This window comes from Chelonoidis abingdonii, chromosome 3 (genome assembly GCF_003597395.2).
Source record: "Chelonoidis abingdonii isolate Lonesome George chromosome 3, CheloAbing_2.0, whole genome shotgun sequence".
Taxonomy (NCBI): Eukaryota; Metazoa; Chordata; order Testudines; family Testudinidae; genus Chelonoidis; species Chelonoidis abingdonii.
Genome location: NC_133771.1, coordinates 109,766,841 through 109,788,447, shown reverse-complemented (window position 1 = coordinate 109,788,447; position 21,607 = coordinate 109,766,841). Strand labels below are relative to the sequence as shown.

The 21,607-nt window shown below is 42.5% G+C and overlaps 1 protein-coding gene across 1 annotated transcript in view; it reads right to left on the bottom strand.

The window, feature by feature from the left end:
- Positions 1-21,607, bottom strand: part of ARFGEF3 (ARFGEF family member 3) — a 130,631-nt gene that overhangs the window by 55,973 nt on the left and 53,051 nt on the right. Inside the window, exon 5 of the mRNA XM_032769946.2 lies at positions 5,796-5,864. Within this exon, the coding sequence (XP_032625837.1) occupies positions 5,796-5,864 (69 nt within the window). The remainder of the gene's footprint in view (positions 1-5,795; positions 5,865-21,607) is intronic.

Below are 21,607 nucleotides of genomic sequence, written 5' to 3'. Positions count from 1 at the left end.
TCATTGTAAATCATGGTTTTAATTTATGTTTATTACAGTGTCCAATAGCCTTTCGGTGCCTATAAGTGGAAAATATTGTATCTATTTAGTTTTATTATAGTGAGAGTGATAGTGACTGCTACAGTTCATGTTGCATCAGAGTTTCCATTCTTACTACACTTCTATATTTAGGGAATTTTTCCATTCTTGGACTCTGTCCAAAGACAAATGTTTTGCAGATAGTCATCAACATGCAATGGAATGCTGAGGATATGGTATTATGCCCACTACAATGCCCTTTTCTTGAGATAAACACCTTTTAAAAGAAATCTGGTAGAGTTTGTAATTACTGTATTGTCATTTTTGATGCAGTGGCCTCTGGTTTGAGCTATGAGGTAAACAGTGCCTCCTGTAATCTATATCATGAGATTGGAATCAGACTGTTTAACACAAACTTATTAATAAATTGTGATCCAAAGGAGCAACTCCACTCACTTTGGCATATGTTGAAATCTGTGATTCTGTCTATGGCTGTGAAGTTATTCATACAAGTTCAGTCAGCCTTTCTGTAAATGGGTTTGTAACACTACTTGTTGTACTCTTCAGGGTGCGCTCATTCAGATGTGTCAGTATTTCTATCATACAGTCATCTCTGAAGGGTTATAATGCCTCTGTAAAGTCATCCTAGCAATGAATACATACATTCCACATATGCTATATGTAGAGAGACACAAGGTGTGTGAGGTAATATCTTTTATTGGACCAACTTCTGTTGGTGAGACAGGCAAGCTATCAAGCTTACACAGAGCTCTTCTTCAAGTCTGGGAAATGTATTCAGTGTGTCTCAGCTAAATACAAGATGGAACAGATTGTTTAGCATAAGTAGTTAAAATGTATTTCAAGATGAAGTGGCCTGTTAATATCCCTCCAGTCATAGGGAGAAAAGGAACAACACTGAATATGCTGTGTGTACGCAGATAAATATACAGCTGATATATTCTGTACAGACATCTTTTCAAACAAAATTTGAATTAAACTGGTTGTCCTTGTTCAAAGTATAGGAGCATAGATGGAATAAAAACATTTTCTTGTTTTAGATACTTATATTTCCCTAATGAGGAGGAAGTCCAGCTTGTAAAATGAAAATTTAAAGGTGGTTAGCTCATTATTTGGACTAATCAATGCCGATATGTACACAGTAACAGAATCAAGAGCCTGATCCAACTCCTACTGAAATCAAAGGGAGCTTTGCCATTAAGTTCTGCGGGAGAAAGACAGGCAGTAAGGTTAAAAGGAAACTGCTGTCCTTGTGCTTTACTTTTAATGTAACAGAATGCAGAATAAGACCAGATCCCAGAATCCCTTGGAATTTATCATCTCTGCTCCTTTCAGCAGACATATCCAGCAGATGTGAGAGGTGCTAATGCTTTTAGGATTTCTGCCTCATGGCTAAATTTTGGGCACAGTAAAGCATGACTGAATTCCTTGGTTAGAAATATAATATGCTTGATTAGTGCAAATTGTGAGAGCCAAAATGCCACACACTGGAATAATCTGAACTATACCTCTTGCACCATTCTCATCCCAGTCACTCCGTTATGTCCCAGAGTAGCATTATGAGAACATTATATGTAGCATGTGATATTTTGTGCCTCTTATGTGACAGAGGCAAGATAAAGACAAAATTAATGTTTCCTTTCCTGGGTTTGCATGTGTCCCCATTTTAACCATACATTAAAACCTGTTAAAGCTGAAGGTATTGGCATCAGATAATGGACAGAACCTACAGTTCATCTTGGCTTTTGGGGCATCTGTTGACCTTTGAGAGCGTTATATTTCCTAAGGTAAGCGAGCAATTTCATTCAGCATGATCTTAATTAGTAGATGTGTGAGGAAGATTCCAAAGATGCCTGAGGTCTCACACTGCACAGACTGTCAATGCAGATTAAAGCTTTTTATCTTAAATGTGTAAAGGTGCCATGCAGCTGTCACTACTGTTATTTATATAGTGCACAGTGCTTCACGACAAGAAAACCAACTAAACAAATACAGAATTCCTACACTGAACAGTGTACATTCTAATCCTGCAGTCAGACCTATATGAACAGACCCTGGAACTGCCCATCACCTCATTGGCTTCAATGAGGAGCAGGGATCTGCCAATCCAGATCCATTACAGGACTGAGGCCTAAGGAAATACATATGAAATGCCTCAGTTTACAGATAGCGTAATGCTCTATCTTGCTGAGCCAGTGTGATTTTCTCTTTATGCTTCTCTGACAGCACAAGAAAATCCTTACTCTTCTGCCATTTTCAAAAGGAGACTTGGAACAGAGGTTGCCATCGTATATCACACAAGAATTCCAGTGGGCAAGGAATACAAAATCCTATCAGACGTTGCTGAGGCCGAATCATTCATAGGAACTCTGTGTGCTGCAAGGGTTTGAATAGTAATATTCTTATCTAATTCAACTTACTTAGAGAACTGTGGAAAGACTGAATTTAAAGGCAGGCTGACTTTCTGGAAAGAGCAGGATCGATTTCCCCTTTTTTCTCCCCCCGCCCCTTGTGTGTTAACGTGCAGCACTGTTGCTCAGCTGAGCTCCAGTCTCGCAAGCCAAGCATGATACCTTGTGAAATGTCATTGGTGGGGATGCACCAGTAAAAATGCGAGAGCACAGGGCACTGAAGAGGTGTGCAATGGACACTTTGATCATTTCATGCATTTGGGGGCTTCCAGCTTTGTGACATGCAAAACACAGCTAAGAAAGCAAAACACAAAGGATTAGACAAAGCAATACAATGGATTAAACAAAACAATCTCCAAAAACAAAGGTGGGAATAGATAAAAGAAGATAAATAAGTCACAAAGCACGAAATAACTTTTCATGCAGGGGCCTGACCAACATTAAAGGTATATTGTATGTAGTTAGGAATGTATATAGCTAGGTAGACTGTAGGTTCAACACTAGTAATATTTAAACCATTTATACAACACTCTTCATGGTCAGAGTGCTTCACAAATATTATCTCCTTACCCTTCACAGAACTCTAATCTGGGGGCCATAATGCTCATTGAATATGGGGAAACTGAGGCTGAGGTTAAGGCCAAAATGCTCAGATGTATCCACTAATGTGGGGTACCTCCATTATGGACTGATTAGGTGGCGCAAAGTGGCCAGCTTGTAGCTGTAACTTGCCAGAAGATAATTCCTATTGGAGGGGAACCCCCACTGGCAAGAGATGAGCAGAGACAGAAGAGCTTACTCTAGGCACCATGTCAACCCTACTATGGGACACATCAGGGAAGGAAGGAAGAACAGGCACATGGCAGAAAAGAACTATGCCAATTCTCCACTGGAATAAGTTTGAGCAGCTGATGCTGGGGGCAGGCCAGTGCTGAATCACCCCACTGGCTACCACCCCAGCATGGGAAGAGTTCAGATGCAGGGGAGAACCGAGTCCTCAGATTTCAAATGTTAAAGCCTTTGTAATATCTATGGGCCAGAATCACAAAGCCAAAAGGTGCCTATAGGTGCTTTTAGGTATAGGTACACCAGCAAACACTCCTAACTTAGTTAGAGCGGATACTGGTTTTTGCTGGAATAGCTGATACTGATTCCCTGAACAAACTGCGCTAACCCAGCAAAAGAATGTTTTTTTGTCCAATGTAGTTTCATCTACACTCAGCTTTTGCTGATTAAAAAAAAAAAAAAAAAATCATACTCCTAATTGACTTTACTATGCCGGCAAAGTTTTAAAGGTAGACATGGCCTTTTAAGAGTGAGGATATGGCAGAGCCACAAACCAATGGCAGGATCCAATGCTTAACATGAAACAAAGCTGGCGTTTATCAGGGTGTTTTAAAGAGAAAAAGTCATGTGTCATTTGCATATCGTCATCTGAAAATGCACAGCAGAAATAGAAAATATGACTTCAGATAACGCTCACAGTCTTGGGGACATCCCCAGGGAACAAAGAACATGCAGCACTGACAATTGATTTCCACTATCTGAAGTAGCAGCTCAAAGGTTGAAATACTGGAGCTATTAGCCCCTTTTTCCAATGTGTATTGCATCTTACTGTATCTCTCGATCTACAGTTCACGGATACATTGGGCTAGATTCACTTCCATTTTCACCAGCTTCTGCCCGCCACAGTGGAAGAAAGTCTGCCAAAGAGAGGCTGCAGCCATGTAAAGGAGCCATAAGTTTGCCTCTGTATGAGGGATTGGGGCAACAGGGGTTTAGCACAGCCTGAGAAAGAGGGCTGCCTGGGCAGAGAGGAGGTAGTGCTGCTGATCCAGTACATCTTTGCTACAGCCCCAAGTAGTGAGGCTCCTACAGAGCCCCCATGAAAACAGAAGTTACTCTTCATGAGTTTGGATTTCCTAACATTATTCAAGGGGATGAAACCATGAATTACACAGGTCATCCGAAATTAGTACTATCACATATTCTGCACATGGCACGTTTTTAGGACTGTCTTAGAGAGTTTTAACATTTTGTATGGAGACTATTTTTGTATCCGTCTGCCTGCAAAGTCAATTAGCGACATTTTAGCAGTTAAGTTACCATGGTAAAACAGCTAGTTTTCTTAGTTACCATGCCTTTTCCCCCTAGGTAGCAACAGGGTGATGCAGGATCAATTTCATCCCCAGATTTATAAAACGCTACCACTGCCAGGTAAAGCTAAGCACTTCCATCAGGTTTTCTTTTCTTCATGCACCAAGGAAAAACTGACATTGATTCGCAATTGTTAGTCATTTTCTTTCTCTGCTCACTAATTTCACTTGTAACTTCCCAAGCTGTCTTTTAAATAATAGCAGAACACAAACTGATATCTCCATCTCTAATTTTCAATGCAGAAATAAAATAAATAAATAAATAAATAAATAATTATTATTCCCCACTACTGAAAAGAACAGCTAATAAGTGTTGTAAAAGCAGAGGGGTGTTAAGTCATGGGGTTTACAAGGATTTTCATACAAATCTTTTCATTGCTGTATTAAACACTGATGTTAAGTGTGTATACATTCCCCTCAATCCTATGCAGTGTAATTCAATATAATTGTATATTATATACACAGCAGCGCCTGCCATGCATTAGGACTGAGTATTTCTATGCATTTCTTCCTTCCTGGCTACATGAGAGGCTCACTGCTTGAAACTCACTGTGCAACTAAATAGAGCACTTGTCTGAAAATGCTCACTTATAAACAGATCTGCTGTTGGCAGCTGCATTTTCCAGCTGCCAAAGCCCTTTTTACAGTTTAATCCAGACAAATGTAATGAGGACAAAGAAAGACTTATTAATGCCAGTGGGACAACGTAATAAATCTAGGGATGTAATAATTCGTTTTCTTGGATGCATCAGGAATAAGGGGCACACTAACAATGCATATTATAGGTCAATCTCATCTTTGATGTAACTGTATTAACTTTGGTGGAGTTTCACCAGAGATGAATTTGGCTCCACATGTTGTTGTAAAATTGAAAGAGAAAATGTTATTACTGTTCAAGGCAAAGCAAAACATGCAAAGTTTTAAACACAGACAATACTGTAATACACAGCAGCCACTAAGAAGAATTTCCATGAGCAGAAGGTGCATCTTCCAATGCATTTCTACAGCTGTCAGCACTGTGGTTGCTAATCATGTTGACTAATAAACGGTAACAAGGGTAATATCAATCATTAAGAATAACTGCAATTGTTTTGATGAAATCAATCCCAGTCTATGTATAGAAAACACATTCTAGTTAGTGGCAATAGGTCAAGAAAAACAAGCAATGTTAGTGGGGGTAGAGGGCACTCACCTCAGCAATCTTTAGCACTGAACTTCCATTCAGGTCAAATGTGGAGGTGTATGTGATACAGAGCAAAACCTTGAACACAGAGGGGGGAAAAGCACAAGAGCTTTAGTTTCATCCACCATTTCTAGTTTGTGGTTGAGTTTTTATATTGTCTATTGAGTTCTCTAATAACTTTTTCTTCATCATACCCTTTTAGACACAACTCCTTCCATTTTCCACAACAGCAATTACTAGGGTTGGGATTGGCAATGAAGTTGCTGACTAGTTCCCGCTTGGAAAATTGTGACTGCTGACCCAAAAAGGAAAGTGTCACCGCAACCACAGATGTTATGTTGCTCTACATGAACATGTCTTTCAGGGAAGGATGGTCCAGTGGTTTGGATATTAGCCTGGGACTTGAGAAAGCCAGGTTCAATTCCCTGGCCTGCCACTGATTTCCTGTGTCACCTTGGGAAAATCACTTAGTCTTTCTGTGACTTAGTAACCTACCCAACAGGGATGGAGTCAGGATAAACACATTAAAGATCGTAAAGCACTCAGATACTATGGGAAGTGAGGAGCCATGCAAATAAACATGAAATAATGTAGTGAGCAATTTAGAAACCAGTCCTTGCATTGGCATTGATTTAAAAAATGATTTACAATTAGTAACTTTAATTAATCCACAAAAGATCCCTCCCAAGAAGGAAAATAGAAAAGGGAGGGTCTTGAAAGGACTGGGGAGGCTTAAAGGGATCCCCTTTGTCTGACAATATTTTCATCTTATTATTTGTACTACGCTCGTGTCTAGAAGATCAAAATCCCACTGTCTAGGCACTGCACCAACACCTAGAAAGAACCCTTCTTCTAACCAGCCTAAATTTGCTCATGATTATTTGTTCCTGTGCCAAAATTGTCCTTTAGCTTAAATAGCTCTTCATCAACCTGGTGGACTCCAAATCTGGGAAAAAGACTCTGCCACGCAGCTCACTTGCACCTGACACAAAAATAATTCATTACTGGAGGTAAGTGCAGGGAATTTAAGATTTGGTACTGAGGATCCTTTGATCATCATCTGTCAGCTCTTACAGGTACAGAGGAAAAACCCATCTGTAGAAAAATGTGTCATTTTCCCCTGAGCATACAAATGCCTGTATCCTCCTAAGCTTTCACTTGCCTGTCAGCCTGAAAAATGCTTGTGTTCTTTGCACTCAGAAACACAGTGGATCTTTTAAAATGATATGGGATATAACTCTAAACAACATCAGAGCACAGAAATGGACAAGTTTGATTTCATGCATTTATAATTTTCCCTACTAACGAGATACCCCAATTTTAAGAAACATCTGCAGACAAGTCAGGAAGATCTAGAAGCTGAACCTTGTTAGCCAATACATATATGTTAGGTGTAATATATACCATATTGATTGATACTATGTGCAGGGCAGTAATATGATATACGTGTTTATATATATATGGGGGGGGAATTATGTTAATTTAACAGATTATGCCCTTCCCACAAATCAATTAATCCGTATCAAATATCCCACAATACTTTGCAAAGCTGATGTTAGCTTTAGCATTAGAAAATAGGAAACTTGTCAAAGCAAAGATGCATGAATACTTTGTACCAAGCTCAGTTAGGGAGTGCTTTCATGGCTCATCAACACTTGAAATGTAGTAATCAAAACAAGACATGGGAAAGTATAGGGACCTATCTTCATGGACCAGTACCTGGAATACCAGTATCCAAAATGAAGACAAGGAAGGTACAGAACAACAACTTAAGGAACTGGTATGAACGGGTGGGTTGAGGATTGTATGGGGAGACGAATCCGTGCTATCAGAACTCCGTTCCAAAAGACAGAATGCCAAACATTTGAAAAAAATCTCCAAGGCCATGATGGACAGAGGCCACAACAGGGACTCAACACAGTGCAACGTGAAACTTAAGGAGCTGAGACAAGCATACCAGAAAGCCAAAGAATCAAATGGACGCTCTGGGACAGAGACGCAGATATGCTGCTTCTACGCTGAGCTGCATGCAATTCTAAGGGGGGCCGCCACCACTACCCCCCCCCCGTTCGTGGACTCCAATGATGGGGTACTCTCAGTCACCATGCCTGAGGAATTTGAGGATGGGGAAGATGAGGAGGACGATGATGACAAGGTTGAGGAGAGCACACAGCACACCGGTCTCCCCAACAGCCAGGACCTTTTTCTCAGCCTGACAGAATTACCCTCCCAAGGCAGTATCCCAGACAATGAAGCCATGGAAGGGACCTCTAGTGAGTGTACCTTTGTAATATGAAACATGGTTTAAAAGCAAGCATTTTTTAAAAATTAATTTGCCCTGAGGACTTGGGATGCGTTCGCGGCAAGTACAGCTACTGGAAAAGTCTGTTAACATGTCCAGGGATGGAGCGGAAATCCTCCAGGGACATCTCCATGAAGCTCTCCTGGAGGCACTCTAAGAGCCTTTGCAGAAGGTTTCTGGGGAGAGCAGCCTTATTCCGTCCTCCATGGCAGGACACTTGACCACGCCATGCTAATAGCAAATAATCTGATACCATTGCATGACGAAGTCTGGCAGCGTATGGTCCCGGTGTTTGCTGGCATTCAAGCAACATACATTCTTTATCTCTCTGTGTTATCCTCAGGAGAGTGATATCGTTCATGGTAACCTGATTGAAATATGGGAATTTAATTAAGGGGACATTCATAGGTGTCCGTTCCTACTGGGCTATTTGCCTGTGGCTGAAAAGAAATCCTCCCCGCAGTTAGCCAAACGGTGGAGGAGGGGCATTGGGGCTGAGTTGTTTGCGTTTGGCTAGCAGGGATCTTCCCTGATACCAGCCACGCGGTGTGGTGGTGGGAGGGTTAAAGCGATCATCCCAGAGAAAAGGGTGTGGGGGGGGTTAGTTTGGTTTCTGCTGCTGCACGTTAACACGAAAACTTAAATGGACAACTCAACGGGCTTTGCTTGGTATGGGAAAGGAGGGGCGCTGCTGTTATGAAGGTTGCAGAAGCCGAAAGACTATGGCTTACCATGGCTGCCTGCAAGCCAAATTTTGTTCCCCGGGGTGTTTGATGTCTAAACACCAAAGCTGCAGGCACTCAATATAAGATGCAAAAAATGACCTTGTACCGAAATCACATGTGCTATGTAATGTGAATAGTGTTGTTCACTGTGAAAGAGTATAACCATTGTTCTGTAAAATGTATCTTGTTAAATACTTCTCTCTCTTTTTTTCCTCCCACAGCTGCAAATGTTTCAAGCCTCCCTCCTCCATCCCAAAGACTATCTCAGATAAGGCGGTGAAAAAAACGCATGCGCGATGAAATGTTCTCTGAGCTCATGCAGGCGTCCCGCACTGAAAGAGCTCAGCAGAAAGGGTGGAGGGACACAATAGCACAGGACAGGAAAGCGGCCAGTGAATGTGAGGAGAGGTGGTGGCAAGAAGATCAGAGGAGGCAGGATGCAATGCTGGGGCTACTGTGGGAACAAACAGACATAATGCAGCGTCTGGTGGGGGTTCAGGAACGTCAGCTGCAGAGACTGCCACTGCAGCCCCTGTTTAACTGCCCTCCCTCCTCCCCATGTTCCACAGCCATCCAGACACCCAAGAACGCAGGGCAGGGCTGGGGAGGCTCTGGGCACCCAACCACTCCACTCCAATGGACAGAAGGCTGTCATTCAACAAGTTCCGAAGTGGCCTTTTCCTTCCTTACTCCCCTCCTCCCACACCCCACCTGGGCTACCTTGTAAGTTACCTCCCTATTTTTATAATCAATTAATAATGAATACATGATTTTTAAACGATAGTGACTTTATTTCCAAGATGTGATTGAAGAGGGGAGGGCAGCTGGCTTACAGGGAATTAGAGTCAACACAGGAGGCGGGTTTTCGTCAAGGAGTAACAACTAGAACTGTCACACGGTACCCTGGCCAGTCATCAAACTGGTTTTCAAAGCTTCTCTGATGTGCAATGCTTCCTGATGTGCTCTTCTAATTGCCCTGGTGTCTTGCTGCGCGTAATCAGCAGCCAGGCGATTTGCCTCAACCTCCCACCCCACCATAAATGTCTCCCCCTTACTCTCACAGAGATCGTGGAGCACACAGCAAGCAGCAATAACAATGGGAATTTTGCTTTTGCTGAGGTCTGAGCAAGTCAGTAAACTGCGCCAGCAACCCTTCAAATGTCCAAATGCACATTCTACCACCATTCTGCACTTGCTCAGCCTATAGTTGAACAACTCCTGACTACTGTCCAGGGTGCCTGTGTACGGCTTCACGAGCCAGGGCATTACAGGGTAGACTGGGTCCTCAAGGATAACTATAGGCATTTCAACATCCCCAACAGTTATTTTCTGGTCTAGGAAATAAATCCCTTCCTGTAGCCATTTAAACAGACCAGAGTTCCTGAAGATGTGAGTGTCATGAACCTTTTTCAGCCATCCCGCGTTGATTTTGGTGAAGTGTCCCTTGTGATCCACCAGTGCTTGCAGCACCATTGAAAAGTACCCCTTGCAGTTTATGTACTCACTGCCTTGGTGGTCTGGTCCCAAGACAGGGGTATGGGTTCCGTCTATTGCCCCACCACAGTCAGGGAATCCCACTGCAGCAAAGCTATCCACTTTGACCTGCACATTTCCCAGAGTAACTACCCTTGATAGCAGCAGCTCTTTGACTGCCTGGGCTACTTGGATCACAGCAGCCCCCACAGTAGATTTGCCCACTCCAAATTGATTCCTAACTGACCGGTAGCTGTCTGGCATTGCAAGCTTCCAGAAGGCTATCGCCACTCGCTTGTGAATTGTGAGGGCTGCTCTCATCTTGGTATTCTTGTGGTTCAGGGCAGGGGAAAGCAAGTCCAAAGTTCCATGACACTGCCCTTACACATGCGAAAGTTTTGAAGCCACTGGGAATCATCCCAGACCTGCAACACTATGTGGTCTCACCAGTCTGTGCTTGTTTCCCGGGCCCAGAATCAGCCCCAGTAACACCATGATTTCCACACTGCCTGGGCCCACGCTTTGAGAGAAGTCTCTGTCCATGTCCTCATCACTATGCTGCCGTCGCCTCCTTGCCTGGTTTTTCAGCTTCTTGTTCTGCATAAACTGCACGATAATGTGCGAGGTGTTTACAATGCTCCTAACTGCTGTGGTGAGCTGAACGGCCTCCATGTTTACTGTGCTATGGCGTCTGCTCGGGCAATCCAGGGAAAAGGGTGTGAAATGATTGTCTGGGGTCGCTTTCACAGAGGGAGGATTCACTGACTACATTTACCCATAACCACCCGTGACAAATTTTTGGCCCCATCAGGCATTGGGAGCTCAACCCAGAATTCTAACGGGCAGCAGGGACTGCAGGAACTGTGGGATAGCTACCCACAGTGCACCGCTCAGAATGTCAACACTTGCCACGGTACTATGGACGCACACTGTCAAATTAATGTGCTTAGTATGGACACATGCACTCGACTTTATACAATCTGCTCCCAAAAATCAACTTCTGTAAAATCAGAGTAATTTTGTAGTGTAGACATACTCTCAGAGACTAAAAAATTTGAGCATAAGCTTTCGTGGGCTATAGCCCACTTTATCAGATGCATAGAATGGAACATATAGTAAGGAGATATATATACACACATATAGATAACATGAAAAGGTGGGAGTTACCCTACCAACTCTAAGAGGCTAATTAATTAAGATGAGCAATTATCAGTAGGAGGGAAAAAAAAACAAAAAAAAAAAAACACTTTTGCAGCGATAATCAAGATGGCCCATTTCAGAAAGTTTGACAAGAAGGTGTGAGGATACTTAACATGGGGAAACAGATTCAATGTGTGTCATGGCTCAGCCATTGCCAGCCTCTATTCAAGCCTAAATTGATGGTATCCAGTTTGCATATTAATTCAAGTTCAGCAGTTTCTCGTTGGAGTCTGATTTTGAAGCTTTTCTGTTGCAAGATGGCCATCTTTAAGTCTGTAACTGAGTGACCACAAAGGTTGAAGTGTTCTCCTACTGGTTTTTGAATGTTATGATTCCTGATGTCAGATTTGTGTCCATTTATTCTTTTGCGTAGAGACTGTCTGGTCTGGTCAACGTACATGGCAGGGGGCATTGCTGGCACATATATCACATTGGTAGATGTGCAGGTGAATGAACCCCTGATGGCATGGCTGATGTGGTTAGGTCCTATGATGATGTCACTTGAATAGATATGTGGACAGAGTTGGCATCGGGCTTTGTTGCAAGGATAGGTTCCTGGGTTAGTGTTTTTGTTCTGTGGTGTGTGGTTGCTGGTGAGTATTTGCTTCAGGTTAGGGGGCTGTCTGTAAGCGAGGACTGGGAGAGTAAGGGATCACCTTTCAGGATAGGTTCTAGATCTTTGATGATGCACTGGAGAGGTTTTAGTTGGGGGCTGAAGGTGACGGCTAGTGGTGGTGTTTTATTTTCTCTGTTGGGCCTGTCCTGTAATAAGTGACTTCTGGGTACTCTTCTGGCTTTGTCAATCTGTTTTTTCACTTCAGCAGGTGGACATTGTAGTTTTAAGAATGCTTGATAGAGATCTTATAGGTGTTTGTCTCTGTCTGAGGGATTGAAGCAAATGTGGTTGTATCTTAGAGCTTGGCTGTAAACAATGGATCATGTGGTGTGTTCTGGATGGAAGCCGGAGGCATGTAGGCAAGTATAGCAGTCAGTAGGTTTCCGGTATAGGAAAAGAGGGGAGAAAATGGTATTCCTTAACACTTCCACAAAACAAATAATAAAGAATATTGTAAAAAACAAAGTAACACTCAGAAGAGTTCAGATACTCCACCCAGATATACCCATTTCATTGACGGGTGAATTCTGTACATGATTTGGTACGCCATAAACATATTCCATAACTGTTCATTACTGGAGTCACAGCACCATTCACTTGAAGCCTCTTGTACTGCTTATAGCCGGAGACAGGATGAACTGCCAGATGGATCACTGGTCTGATCTAGCAATTCCTGTGTTCCTATCTCATATAGATGTAATATTTCACATGCCACAGCTCTCCAAAAGGTGTGCAGGTGCATCTTAAACACCCACATCTGAATATCTGGTCCACAATTTGCAAAGTGCTATTATACTCTAGAATAGAAAGCCTTACGTCAATGTAAGGTACAGTTTTTCCCTGGCACTAATGACACACTGCATCTTGTGTGTGCTGTGTGCAACTTCTCACTCTTTTATGGCAGCTCAGTCAAATACAGCTTGTAAAAGATTTTGTGCTTTGTAGAACATTTAATTGTAACAGCATTCTGTGAAACACAAAGGAATATATCCCATAACCAGGTATTCTTATGAGGCTCTGCTTACTGAAATGATGATTCCTATTTTTTTGCCCTCATTCAACTCTCACTTAGTATTCTGCCCTTAAATGGCTGCAATTTGAGCAGGTAGGAAATGTGTCTAGTCTTCCCTGTCAGAGATGCCAGTGAGCCTCAAAGAGTTGGCAGCTGACTCAGTTTCTGGTATAGGGGTCAGAGACAGAAAACGACAAATGGGATCAGCTGGCTCTGATGAAGAAGTGACAATGAAAACATATTTTGAAACAGGGAATTCAAGCAAAAGTAGATTTGACTGCTAATAATTTGTAGGGTTAGATTTACAACAGAGGGGGGAAGCCACTCTCTCACACAGGCTGTGGGCCCTACTGTCTTCTAAGGCCTTGTCTACTGACAAAAACAGTATAGTTAAGGTTGCCCCTCCCCTCCCCGCCTCCCAGTGTGGATGCAATGATACCAGTTTAGAAGCGCTTACTGGTAAAACTATTTTGATTAAAAAAAAAAAAATCACAAACAAGTTCTATTATCTTGTAAAGGTTCACATGTGATTTCTAAATGGGTGAACCATAATGAAAACTGTTCATTTTAATTATTGGTGGAGCTCTGACCGTCATGGAACAAGAAATACTGTCTTTCTCCCCAGAGCCCAGGATACAAATGGTATTAGAAGGCAATATCAAACTGCATGCACAGATAGGCTTTCACAATGGGCAAAGGGAAAAAATAATTGCTTTTTGTAATACACTTAAAGTCACTTTTCACAGAAGGACTTTACTGTATAAAAAGAGGGTCACTTTAATTGGGATCGCAATTTCTACCGTGCAGTGCACTGCAGTCAGACAATGAGTGGGAGAAAGTAAGTACTACCTCCATTTTACAGATGGGGGAAAGTGGGTGAGAGGATAAAAATTCCAAAGTTCACTTAAGTCCAATGAGACCTAGGTGCTTTTTAAAAGGTTACCCAGGAGATCAAGTGACTTGCTCAAGGTCCACAGGAATGTCTGTGACAGAGCTGGGAAGTTAGACCAGATCTTCTGAGTCCCAGTCCTGCGCCATATCCACAAAACCAATAGGGCCCTCCAGTACTAAATTTAATCATCATTATTTTTTGGGGTGGAGGGAAAAGAGAGGGTATGGAAACTGGTTTTCTGTAGTGCTAGGATCTGAATACCTGTTGAGTATGGACCTTTCTGTAAAGAAATGCAACCAGGAAACATCTTGATAGCTGATGGAATATCTATTAGTCTGATCATACAGGTTTCTCTGGCCTTGTAAGGAAAACAGCAAAAAAAAAAAAAAAAAAATGAAGTGCTTTAATGACTCTACACGGATTATGCAATCCTCTATCACTGTATGCAGCATGGCAGCGTCTAGTTCTGGGGAGGATGAAGACAGTGGTTCCCCATGAATCAGCAGTGCTGTGAAAGGCTTGGCTATCAGTAGGAATTGGTGTTCTGGATTATGAATGCACCACTGTTTCAAACAAAGATTCATATCAGGTGTGGAAAAATCTCACAAATTGCAAGTGATGACATGCTGAATGTTCCCAGAAGAACATGCTCACTAATTCACTGGACTAAAAACTACCACAGAAAACTGTGAAACCTCTGCTTATGTAGCACAGGGTAGGAGGGGAGGAAATAATTTAGGGCAGTGACTCAAATTTTTGTACTGGTGATCACTTCACATAGCAAGCCTCTCAGTGTGACCCCCCTTATAAATTAAAAACACTTTTTAATATATTTAACACCATTATAAATGCTGGAGGCAAAGCAGAGTTTGGGGTAGAGGCTGATAGCTCACGACTCCCCATGTAATAACCTCGCAACCCCCTGAGGGGTCTCAAACCCCAGTATGAGAACCCCTGATTTAGGGCAAGCACTAATAGATATTTTACACTTTTTTTTTTTAATGGCTCTGGCAGTGGCTTTTGTCTTCAAAAATTACGATACTGCCTATGTACCACTCCACCTGGCATAATTTATGGAAGCTCTTGGGCTGCTCTAAATTAAACCAGAGGTTGGTTCAGCCCCCAATCAGACTGAAGATTAGAGCAGAAAGATGGATTAGAGCTACCTTTCCCTTTCCACACTAGGCCCTCCACCATGCATAGCTCAGCTAGACATGAGGATATAGCCCAGTACATAATCATGTAACAAAAAATCGTATTGCAATGCATAGGTGCAAAGGGCAGAGTTAAGACTGTACAAATAATGTCACTAGTCATTTCCTGACTTCTGAATGCTTCATTTTAAAACATTATGGGTTGGTTATAATCTAGCCCTATACAGTCTCACAGGGGCGTAAGGAGGTTTAAGACTTCCCTTCTCTCATTCTTGTGTGGATTGACAGTCGAAGCTTGAAGAGGAGGGCAAGCTACACTGGGCTGGAGGGAGTCAGGGAATGGGTGGGCGGGGAATGGTTAGAACTTTGATGCTACCCCTTAAACACAGTGGTCAGTGGAGCTAAGCTGGTGCATGGTAATGAGCTGCAGTTACTTTCCACACAGCTATAACTCACACACCTCCTGGTTGTGGTGCTCTGTCCCTGTCTAGTGGCACCGAGACCATATAGGGATTAGTGAGCATCACATCTACAAGGTGTGTGGGTTACACAGCAATATGGGAAATAGGGAATGAATTATAGCTTTCAGACAGCATGTTTATACTGCAAAAAAGACTTGGAGCCAGTCTCTGGGTCAAGCTTGCACTACAGGGATACAAAAAGCAGTGTAGATGTTTCCACTTGGGTGGAGGAGGGAGGGGTGGATCTCAGCCTCTGGACTCCAGCCTGAGCAGGAAGGTCTATATTGATATTTTTAGCCCAGTAGCATTAGCCCTGTGAGCCTGAGTCTGTAGAGCCGGGCTCTGAGTCTCACTGCCGTGAAGGCTTTTTTGCAATGTAGACACAGCCTGAGTTATACTTCCTTCCCTGGGCTGATGGAGTTCAGCACAGTCCCTCACACGGGACTAGAGGTAAAGTCTCAATCTCACCCTTAATGTAACTTTTTTTGCATGCGGTATGTATTAAATGGGGAAAAAATAATGTGATGTTAAGACTATACATTTCAAACACAAGTGTAAGGATATGAAAAAGTGTTGACGTTCTCACTGTAATATTAACATGCCAAGATTGCACATAATGGTCAAATGCTGTTCCCTGCCATACCAGTGCAACCCCACTGGGTTTTAGTCAGCGTAAGGCAAGAGAGAGCAGGGAGCAGTATAATAGGGATGGGAGGTACAGTCCTGTAGCTACAGCTTCCATCTGTTTTAGCTGATCAGTGACCTTGTCTCGGGTGTCTGCAATGCTGAACAGAATGAGCACTTCAGGTCGCAAGCTTGGGGAACAACGCCATTCTTCTCTGCAAATGCTTCATAAAAGCACTGATGGACCTACGTTTGCATTTAACCTCGCATTAAAAATGCCATGCTGGGTCAGCAGTGAATTCATTTTGGAGTAGCAGCAACAGTCACTCTTTGTACCTAACTCCTAGAGATTCTGAGCCAATAACATGAATGCTTATTTTGCTCATTTGTAGTTTTGCTGGTTCAAGAAGTTTCATAGGGAATAGAAAATCCATCAGAGAGAAGTAACCCAGGGGGCAGTAATTTAATTGGATCCATACCCCAAATTGGGGCTGTAAAACTGATGAAGTGTGGTTTTCTTGCCAGGTGCTGCCCATTTCCTCATGGTAGGTGCTTTGGATAGGGAGAAAAAAATGCTTCATGTCCTTGGATTGCTATGTATTCATCTGTGGAACCATGAGGCTCTGCACAGACAATGCCAATTGTAGCCTTTAGTGCCCTTCTGCTCTGTTCAGGCTCACAAGCTGTGAAAAAGCCATTCAAGTAAGTCTGGTTTGGCCTGAAAGTTAAATCCTAGCAAAATACTGGTCTGAAATAGTCCCTCTAAGGTCAGTGCTGCTGGGATCATCACAGTGGATTGCAGGGCACTGCAGCCTGAATCCCTTCTCAGGAGAGAGAGGGATGCAGGGCCCAGCCCATGCAGAGGTGAATACCAGCGGCCCGACTCCTAGAGAAATGTACCTTGAACAGAACACGGAAGGGGTCAAAGGTGGTTTTCCTGAAATCGTGACCAGTAGATGCAAGTTTTGTCTACAATGCACGTCAATTTTCAGTCAGTTGGCCAGTAGACAACTTAACTGAGGGACGCAAGTGAAGGGGTCATGTGCCCACACATATTACACAGGCCATCTCCCACAGTGCAAAGATTTAAAGCACACCTCTAGATACTAAGGTGGTGAAACAGGCCACTATCTACTTCGGCTCTTAATCCATCACTGTTTTATCCACAGAACATAGTGAAATTTCACACAATCTCTTTTCTCTCCCCCACTTTCCTGATTCCACAAACTCAAAATTAGTAGTTCTGTGAAATTTGATCAATTTTTGCAGGGGTTTTTTTTGGGGGGTGCATTAAACACAAAAATATCACATTTTGACTTTCATGTTTCAAATCCACCTTTTGCTTGGAACAGGACTATCTTTGCTCAGAAAGAGATTTGGTTTTGCTGAAATGTATTTCATTTTATGGTGAAATGGACCCATTTAAGTTTGCACCAAAAAGTTCAAGCCTGAATTTTAAGTCGTCTCCCTTTTCATAGCAAATATTTGGCACACTTCTTCTAGTGCGAGAGGGATCATTTCTGTTCCAAAAACTTACCAAAAGCCCATATGAATTTTTTTTTTGCTAATATTATTTCTCTCTCAAATTTAGCTGTTTTAGGGAGTAAAAATGATTGAAATAAAATCCAAGAAAGCACCAAGGTGATATATTATTTAAGAGGAAACTCAACTACAGATTGACAGCAGAGACCAGCAATTGTTTTCTAGTCTGTATGCTCACGAGTCTCCCCCACAAGTCTCTCTGTTTACTAAATTACCATTTTTATAGCTCCTGCAATGAATTCCTGTTTTATGGACAGTGAAATGACTCTTGCTTCTACAATAAAACCAATCTTTATATGTATAACATCTCAAAGAGGCAGCATAAGAAGTAATGCAGCTTATGTACAGTTTAAAACATGGCTGTTTCAATCCAACTTCCTCCTCAATTTAATTATGCTGTCTAGGAAAGGCACACTAGCTACAAATGCTGCTCCATTAAATGTAACCAACTGTATGTATCAGAGACACAGAAAGAGATATTTCATACACACTGACCCTTAAATACCCACAAAGGTGCAAGTTCATCACAAACCTTTTCACTGTCTTACTATTTTAATGAGCTTCTTTAATTTTTTTATCCATAAAGTGCAGAATTTAGTAATTCAGAGAAAGATTTGAAGTGCGGTTTTACTATATACAACAATGGCTTCATTCATTCTCTCTCAATATTTCCAGATCAGAATCAGTTTTATAAATCAAAAGAAGATGATGTCTAACTATCCGCTCTTAAATCTAGAGCTGGTCAGGAACTAGGTATTTTTTGTCTACACACAAAATTTTCACTGAAAAACTGAAAATCCCCGAACCCACACATTTTTTAAGTTTTTTTGATGGTAAAAAAAAAATTAAAAAATTTTGAGGAAAGCAGACACTCCCCATGAAAAGTTCCATTTAATCAAAAAAACCCAACAAAATCATTCCCCATAAAAAAAGGTTTTGAATGTAAAACTCTCCCTGGGCTCTGTTTCCTAAACCATCACTAGGGCCCTGCCAATTTCACATCTATGAAAAATGTGTCAGACTGTGAAATCTGCTCTTCCACTTGAAATCTGCTCTCCCCATACTGCTGGGAGCCTGGGACTCCTAGCTGCTAGTCTGGCTGAGCTAGGAAGGGACAGGAGTTGTTTTTCCCTGCACAGCCACTCTTGGTGGGCAGATCAAATCGACCTCAAGAGGCAGTGCAGAAATTAGGGTGCAATACCATCACTTCTGTGCTGGAGCAGCCTGGGAGCTGGGTTTCTAGCTTCCTCCCCGGCCCCCACCTGAAGCTTCTAGCTCGAAGCTTTCTCCCCTGGTGTCTCCTGCTGGGGCTGGGGGCTTCTGCTCGCGGCGGCTGAAACTGGGGCATCCTGTGCTTGGGGCTTCCACCTCCTGCTGGGGCTTGGGGCAGCCCGGGCTCAACGTTTCCACCAGAGGTCAGGGCTTCAGCCCCCTGCAGCTGCAGCTGAGCTCAGTGTGCCCAGGCTTGGGGCTTCTTCCCCCACAGTTCCTGTCAGGACTTGGGATGACCAGGTAGGGGCTACCGCCACTGAGGCTTCTTCCAGGCTGAGGCACTCATTTTTCTAGGGGGCTCACAAATTGGCCAGGGGCCCTGCCTTAATCTGCCACTGGCCTGGACAAGCAGGAAACCCCAGCACCTACCCACCTCCACAAACCTCCTCTAGCCAGTCCTGAAGGCAGCACAGAAATGAGGGTGGCAATCTTGGGACCTCCCCTACCCCATGAACTCATTTTGAGTCAGGACCCCCACAGTTAGAAGGTCTGAAATTATGGAATTGACCAATTTAAAAATGCTCTGGCCATGAAATTGACCAGAATGGACTGTGAATTTGATATGGCCCTAATTATGAATGCTCAATCTGATATCAGTATTTTAGAGGCAGAATGATTTGCTGTGGTCTGGCTGTACCTAAATTTATGACCGTAGAACTGTAATTTCTACTTTTGGATTTCCCTTATGCATTTAGACAAAGTGAATGCTGAAATCACAGAAAATGCTGTCTAGATTATTGCTGTAGGGTTCCCATATTAATGGGTAAGTAAAGAGGTACAGAAAAAGGTTGCCTTAAAGCAGTTTTAGCAAAGGTTCATTAAATCTCATGCGTGGATTAAACAGAGCATTGTCAGTGAAAGCCAACAGAATATGAAAGATAATACAAATCAGAGAGCAGTACACCTAATCCACCAACAAATGTGAGTTTGGAGTTGCTGGAAATAAAACTAATCTTTACTAAAAACAGCAAGTCACTATGGACAACACACAAAGACGGAGATTAGCAGAGCCCTTCCTTCCTCTGACCACCCTTTTGTAAACTGTATCCTTTTTTGCAGTGCTGCTTGTTTCCAAACTATGCCATATGATATACCAATCAGTGCCTGCTAACTGCCTGAAGATATGTTTATTTGGGCTCAGAAAAGAAGATGGGGAGCCCTGCCTATTAGAGCTGCAGGAAATATTCAGAGCTTATAACCAGAACATCTTTATCACATTAACTAGGACTGAAATAATGACTCATAAATACTAGAAAAGGTCACCACTGACACTCTCTCAGGCAAATGGCTTTCCATTAGAGATGGCCTTAATTAAGTATTTCCATCTCTTGATACTCCCATGCAGCGTCTGTCTCAGTAGTTTCAGGTTTTCCATCCCAAATTCTTTTATAGGGTCTAATCCCACATTCCTTGCGCACCCAAGCTTCTCAGTGACGTACTAGAGCTCATTAATTTAACTGAAATTACGAAGAGAGCAAACAAAAGGGGTGGTGAGAGATGGGCACATCTTAAATTGCCAGTTGTTAGTTTCCAAAATGATTTGCCTGCTATTTTAACACTACTGCTGTTCCTCCACAGTCTTCAGAAGTGTGTGTACCATACTTAAGTATGATTTTTCCGAGCCTCTCTCCATGACTGTTAAAAAAGAGCATTATGTCCGTTTTGCATTGGGAGGAACCCCCTGATTAATTTCTTATCAAATAAAGAATTAGGCTGCAAACTAAAGCAGTAGGAAGGCTGGCATTTTACAAATAGACGTCACAATAATGTGATAAGAATGAATATTGCATATGATAGAAAACTGCAAAAAAAAAATTGTCCTTGCTCTTTGGAGCTTTCTTGTCTAACACACTTTTCTTTTATGTTTAGCTTCACTTGCTTTAGAGCTAGAAGGTCATGTTCTGAGCTAAATTCCTTTTGGCTACCAGCAGACCCAGAAAAGAAAGTATTACAGGTGACCAGCACCTATCACAAAACAGAAACTAGAACTGTTCAGCAGAAGATCAGTTTCCTCCTCACTGCTGACCTGACCATATCTGATAGTATTCTTGTCAACACTGCACATCAAGCCTGCTTTTTGCTTGCATATATATATGAGCCAGCATGACTCTCCTAGTTCGTGTCACGCTCATATTTTTTTTTGAGGTAGGCAGGTGAAGCGTTAGGGGGTCTTTTGCCCAAGGACCCCTACTTGGGCAAAAGACCCCCTAACGCTTCACCTGCCTACCTCAAAAAAAAATATGAGAGTGACACGAACTAGGAGAGTCATGCCGGCTCGGATGTCGCCCGGATTAACAAGGTCCGCGCCAGATGTTGAGGAACCAGGACAATCTGACGATAAGTGGGCTACTGGAACAAACCATTCATGGACGAGACAAGAGAACCTGGAATTGATGGAATGCTACTACAACAGTAGACCTAATGAGAGGGGATATATGAAACGTATGAGGGGACTGTGGATGGACAAAAGACCTACATCCACACTTACTGAGAAACAGCTAGTTACCCAACGCTTCAACATAGTAAAGAGGAAGCTGCTCTCACAGCT